Source organism: Pinus tabuliformis, chromosome 6, assembly GCF_031772625.1.
Source record: "Pinus tabuliformis cultivar Carrire ecotype Pingquan chromosome 6, CPIR1, whole genome shotgun sequence".
Classification (NCBI taxonomy): Eukaryota; Viridiplantae; Streptophyta; class Pinopsida; order Pinales; family Pinaceae; genus Pinus; species Pinus tabuliformis.
The window spans coordinates 1231383580-1231389688 of NC_142292.1; the positions used below are offsets into that span (position 1 = coordinate 1231383580).

The 6109-nt window shown below is 43.5% G+C and overlaps 1 protein-coding gene across 1 annotated transcript; it reads right to left on the reverse strand.

The window, feature by feature from the left end:
- Positions 1-1391: 1391 nt before the first annotated feature.
- LOC149263141 (uncharacterized) lies at positions 1392-5831 on the reverse strand. The gene is made up of 10 exons (XM_089386544.1): positions 5457-5831; positions 5253-5351; positions 4548-4946; positions 3918-4406; positions 3588-3653; positions 3355-3455; positions 2997-3252; positions 2572-2759; positions 2357-2469; positions 1392-2173 (listed from the first exon to the last, which is right to left on the reverse strand). The coding sequence occupies exons 1-10, from the start codon at positions 5829-5831 to the stop codon at positions 1392-1394; spliced, it is 2868 nt and encodes a 955-aa protein (XP_089242670.1).
- Between the last annotated feature and the right edge of the window lie 278 nt (positions 5832-6109).

A 6109-nucleotide genomic window follows, 5' to 3' on the forward strand; every position in this document is an offset into this window, starting at 1 on the left:
AGTTGTTCGCTATGATAATTATTCCTTTAATTATATTTTTTTGTTGCAGGGTTAACCCGCACCACGGGGGTTACCCGATGCAAAAGGTTATGTTACTTCCTTATCTTTTTGTAATATATTCTGTTTCATGGATTCAAGCTATATTCTTGTGACAGGGTTACTGTTCTAGTTCAGTAATAAACCGGTGCTGTTGTCATTACTGCTTTGCTTACACCACCCTGTAATTTCTTTAATTTGGCCAAAACTTTCTCTCCCGTTTAACCATTCGGGAAGGTAGCTACACTAACAGTTCTGTTACAGTCAGCGTTTACCTATCCTTGCTCCTATTACTTCAACAGCGAAACCATAAATTGTCTAATCTTGTTCCGGCTCCTGTTATCTTAACAACGAGACCTTAAACTTGTCTGTTCGGGTCTCTGTCCAGAACCTGGACACAAGTTCCTAAGCTTGTATGCTGACATGTACTGACCAATTATTTTTCATTAGGAAGTAGCAGTGGTAATTTTCAAGCAACAAATAACTCATATATCTTACAGAGTTTAACTCAAATGATTTGCAGATACTTACAGGAGATTAAGGGTTCAGTCTTACTTACCTGGTCTCTGCCAGCCCTTAAATCCTTTAGTAGTCACCTGCAAGTCTGTGCATACTATTTAGCCGCCCATCCATGAGACTCGTCCTTCGAGACCAGAGCCTCCCCCCTAGCTTCCTCTTGCCGGATCTCTATCCTCAGCAAGATCGCACTGTGTGCTCGACTATCTGGTCCTTACCAGACTTAGTCTTCAATTCCCTCTCTTTTTTTTGGCTTTCTACTCTGCTTGTCTCTACAGCGCAAATTTTTGCCATTCCCCCTCCCTTTTCCCTGGAAACTTTCCAGTTAGGGAGGGTGGTTAAAGTCAGTTCCAATAACCGACTTTTCTTGCCAACTCCCTCCCAGGAGTTGCCAACATTATCATGAGTATTCTTCATTAAAATATTTTAATGCATTTGTAGAATAAAGAAATACTCTTAAGATTTTTTTTAAACAAACAATAAAATAGTCTTGCAATGTCATTCTTAATTCAGTCTTTTATCGTAGTGAAATTTAAATATTTACATATTCCCGGGGTCATCACATCTCCCCCCTTGAGATTGGACATCGTCCCGATGTCTGTTGTTCACAAACAGCCCCGGATAAGCTTCCTTAAGAAGCTCTTCATCTTCCCAAGTGGCCTCATCAGGCCCATAGTGCTGCCACTGCACTTTAACTTGGGTAATAATTCGCTTCCGCAGCTGCACTTCTCTCCGGTCGAGAATGCTCAGCGGTTCGACCAGGACCTCTCCTTCCGGTTCGACCTGCAATCATCAACAGTATCAGTCAATTTCACTTCCAAAAATACATATCAAATAGTTCAACTGAAATCAGTCCTTACCCGTATATCTTGCCATTTGATCACATGCTTAGGGTCGTAAATGTACTTTTTAAGCAGGGAAACATGGAAGACATTATGGATTCTAATGTGGCTTGGCAAAGCAAGCTGGTAGGCTATCGGCCCGACTCTTGCCAAGACCTGAAAAGGTCCAAAATAGCGGGGTGCAAGTTTAGCGCAACCGCTCCATTGCAGGGTACTTTTCCTGGCTTGAATTCTTACATAAACATGGTCACCGACTTGGTACTCTTTGAACCTCCTTTTCCGATCTGCAAAATTCTTTTGCCGATCTTGAGCAGCCTTCAAATTAGTCCTCACCCTTTTTACCATGTCCTCCATTTCCTTGAGCATTTCTGGCCCCAACCTTAGTTTGTCCTCAGGGCCACTCCAGCTTGAGGGCGTACGACATTTCCGTCCGTACAAGACCTCAAAGGGAGTCATTTGTATTGATGTGTGATACCCATTGTTATATGCGAATTCCACCAAATGTAAATAATCTTCCCATTGCGTCGGTTTTTGCATTACACATGCTCTTAACATATCCTCCACAATCTGATTCACTCGTTCCGTCTGACCATCAGTCTGGGGGTGATAAGCTGTACTGAAATTCAGCTGTGTGCCCAGTTCTGCAAACAATGCTTTCCAAAAGGAGGACGTGAATTTTACATCTCGGTCTGATATTATTGTTTTCGGAAGCCCATGCAGTTTGAACACATTCTGCATGAAAATGTGGGCGATCTGCACTGCTCGGTAGGTAGATTGCACTGGTATAAAGTGTGCTGCCTTACTCAACTTGTCTACTACTACCATAATAGAGTCATTGTTCTTCTTTGTCCTCGGCAGTCCAGTTATGAAATCCATGGATATGATCTCCCATTTCCATTCTGGAATGGGTAAGGGTTGCAATAATCCTGCCAGATGTAAGTGTTCCGCCTTGATCTGCTGACATTCCAAGCACCGCGCTAAATATTCAGCTACATGCTTTTTCATTCCAGGCCAATAGTATCCCCTTCGAAGTGCGGTGAGCATCTTTTGGTATCCGGGGTGACCTGCATAGTGGCTGGTGTGAAATTCATCCAAAATCAGATTTTTAAGATTATTGTCATTAGGTACAAACAACCTTTTTTTATAGAGCAGCATTCCATCCTCATCTATTTCATACCCCTGCTGATTTTCTTTGCTGGGAAGTGGTATTTGCTGCTTCATTTGCTGGTATTCGGCATCTTGATCTGCCGCTGTTTTTATCATTTCTAGCAAGGGGTTCTTCCATTTACTGAGCGTAACTTCATATAAGCATTGCACCTTTCGGCTCAGTGCGTCAGCCACGCGGTTTTCCTTTCCTTTCAGATGCTTAATGTCGAAATCAAATCCACTTAAGAAATCTGCCCAACGGGCTTGCCTTGCATTCAGGGTGGGCTGACTGAAGTAATTTGTCAAGCTGTGATGGTCTGTCAACAACAGAAATTTCCTTCCCAGAAGATAATGCCGCCACATTTTAAGTGCATGTATGACGGCTGCCAATTCTAAGTCGTAGGCAGAATATTTCTGCTCATGCTCCTTCAACTTCCTCGACTCATAGGCGATCACCTTTCCCTCTTGCATTAACACACCGCCCACGCCTTCTCGACTTGCATCGGTACATACCACATAATCCTTATCAGGATTAGCTATACTCAAGATGGGAGCAGAGGTAAGCAAATGCTTAAGTCGTTCAAAGCTTTGCTGACATTCTGAATTCCATTTGAATGTCCTACCTTTCTTCTGCAAGGAGGTGATAGGATATGCTACCCTTGAGAAGCCTTCCACAAATCTTCTATAATAACCAGCCAATCCCATGAAAGACCTGATATCCGCCACATCCTTAGGTACGGGCCAATCCATTATGGTCTTTATTTTCTCAGGGTCCACTGCAATCCCTTCCTTTGTAATTACATGGCCTAAATACTGTATCTCCTCTTTGTAGAAATCGCACTTGCTGAGTTTAGCATACAGTTGATGCTCTCGAAGAGTTTGCAGTACCAACCGGAGGTGTTCCTCGTGCTCCTCCTTAGAACGAGAATAAATCAAAATATCGTCGATGAAGATCAATACAAATTTATCTAAAAATCGATGGAACACACTGTTCATTAAGCACATGAAAGTGGCGGGTGCATTAGTCAACCCGAAAGGTAGCACTACGAATTCGTAGTGTCCATACCGGGTTCTGAAAGCGGTTTTAGCGATGTCCTCTTCCTTAATTCTGATCTGATGGTAACCAGATCGCAAATCAATCTTAGAAAATACTGTCGCGCCCTTGACTTGATCAAAAAGTTCATCGATCCGAGGTAGGGGATATTTATTTTTGATCGTGAGCTTGTTTAGCTGTCGGTAATCTATACACATTCGGAGGGTTCCGTCTTTCTTCCTGACAAATAACACCGGAGCTCCCCATGGAGACACACTGGGACGGATATAATTTTTGTCTAGCAATTCCTGTAATTGCATTTTTAATTCGGTCAACTCGGGTACACTCATTCTGTAAGGTGCCCGCGAAACCGGTGCTGCCCCCGCTAGCAATTCAATGGTGAAGTCAATATCTCTTTTTGGGGGTAGCCCAAGAATCTCTTCCGGAAACACATCCGCGAATTCTTTTATTACCGGAAGGTTGTCCAGCGTGGCTGCTTTGTCCTTGGTATCTGCATAACCCACCTGAATGGCATATATCTGGCATCTTTTTTTGATGCACTTCACTAGCTGGGATGCAGTGATTGGCCGAACCTGCACTGGTCGTTTAATCCCTTGCATCTCTTGTTCCTTTCCAAAATCATCCTTGTAATGAATGGTTTTCGTCTTGCAGTTCACTACTGCCCAGTGCTTTTCTAGCCAATCCATCCCGATGAGGATGTCATATGAACCAAGTGGAAGGATATTCAGATCTGCTATTACTGGCTGTCCTGCTATTGTTAAGGGGCAGTTATTAATTTTCGCCATGACTCGCCTCTTAGCCCCCGTGGCTAGCTGTACCAGCCAAGGGTTCCTGAATTTTTCAGGCTGTAATTTACACTGTTCAACTATCTTTGGGCTAATATAACTTAAAGTAGCTCCTGGATCAATTAGAACAGTGATAGAAAGGTCTAAAATTTTACCTTCAAATTCTACCATGGTGGGCTGGTACTCTGCCTGGCGGTCGTCCAGGGCTGCGTTAATCCTCGGCACGCTTCGTCCCACATTGCCGACGGTTGATGCTTCATGAATCTGGGATATTTGATCAGTTCCCTTCCGTTGCGGGCAGTTTTTGACGTAGTGCGGTCCGCCACAACCCCAGCACTGCACTGGGGGTCTGGTTATTCCTTCGCTGTCCAGCTTGGCAGATTGTTCGCTCATTCTGGTTTCACCGATTGTCTTGGATCTGAACGAACCTCTTGGTGCTGTTTTGCTGTTCTGCCCTTTACTGCTTCCTTTAATTCCGCCGCCTCGGCCTCCTTTACTGTTTCCAGCAGTTTTACTACTCTTTTTCTCACTCCATTTCCTATTGGAAACGTCCCCTTTCTGTTTGTTCTGCTGATAACAGATTCTGGCCTTGCGAATAGCTTCATCCATTGTTCTAGGATTGTCAAATTCAATCCTTTCTCTCATATACATGGGTAAACTACTAACAAATCTTTGCACCTTGGCTTTTTCTTCCTTAAGGTAGGGCACATAGCGAAGCAGGGAGGTAAAACGATTAATAAACTCATCCATAGTCTGCTGTCCCAATCGCAGATCATGAAATTCCTTTGCCTTTTCGTCATAAAAGCGCTCAGTTAAATATCTTTCTTTGAAGTATTTCTGGAACTTTTCCCACGTTATGGTTCGTTCGCTTACCCCTTTGACGATTTTAACCTCCTCCCACCACAGGGTTGCTTTCCCTTGTAACTGAAAGATAGCCAACCGTGCCTTCAGGTTATGGTCATATTCATACAGCTGGAAATATTTGTTCATGTTAATTAGCCATGCTTCAGTCGCTTCCTCTTGTTCCCCATCAAAGTGTGGGGGTTTGATTTTCCGGAATTCTCCCTGTAATTCCACTCTTTGACGTTTTGAGGTCTGCTGTTCGGATGCATTGCCAGATTGATCCTCTCCTTCCTCCGAATTTTCAGGTTCCGCTTGGTAGTGCTGTTCCTCCGTCATCCTCTGCTGTTCTGCACTAGGATTGGCTAGCGGCGGGTTCTGTCTTTCAGACAGACTTTTTAAAATTCTTTCTTGCTCCATTGTCAACCGTGCATTATCCTCCCGCAACCGAGCCATCTCATTTTTCAGATCCTGGACTGTCTCCAATATAGCCAGGTTCGTGCTCCGTGTCTCCTCACCAAGCTGTACCCACAGCTCTGGGTTATCTCTAGGATTTGTTGCAGGTCCCTGTTCTGCTGTGGACCTGTGCGGAGCGCTGCTAGCTCTCTGCATACTTACTGTTACTATCTAGCGTCTTCTGTTGTTCTTTTTTTTTTTTTTTTACCTGGTATGAAATCAGGGAAATATTGACACTGTGAGTTACATTGCACATTTTAGTTACTAAAAAAAAATCAATACTATGATCACCTCCACAATATTGACATGTTTAGGCTCGTCCCAGAGGTCACAGTATGGGAACCTGGCTCTGATACCAATTTTTCACGTACCCGTGACCCCATTAGTAGAAGTTTTTTTTTTTTTTAATATATGTACATATCATGGCTCATGAT

Bases quoted from the DNA above. Each gene is read 5' to 3' on its own strand.
- LOC149263141 (XM_089386544.1), bottom strand. From the start codon at position 5,831: ATGCAGAGAGCTAGCAGCGCTCCGCACAGGTCCACAGCAGAACAGGGA. The intron at 2,470-2,571 runs GTATGAAATAGA...ATTTCACACCAG, and splicing joins AGCAAAGAAAATCAGCAGGG to CCACTATGCAGGTCACCCCG. The intron at 2,174-2,356 runs GTCAGCAGATCA...ACTTTATACCAG, and splicing joins TTTAGCGCGGTGCTTGGAAT to TGCAATCTACCTACCGAGCA.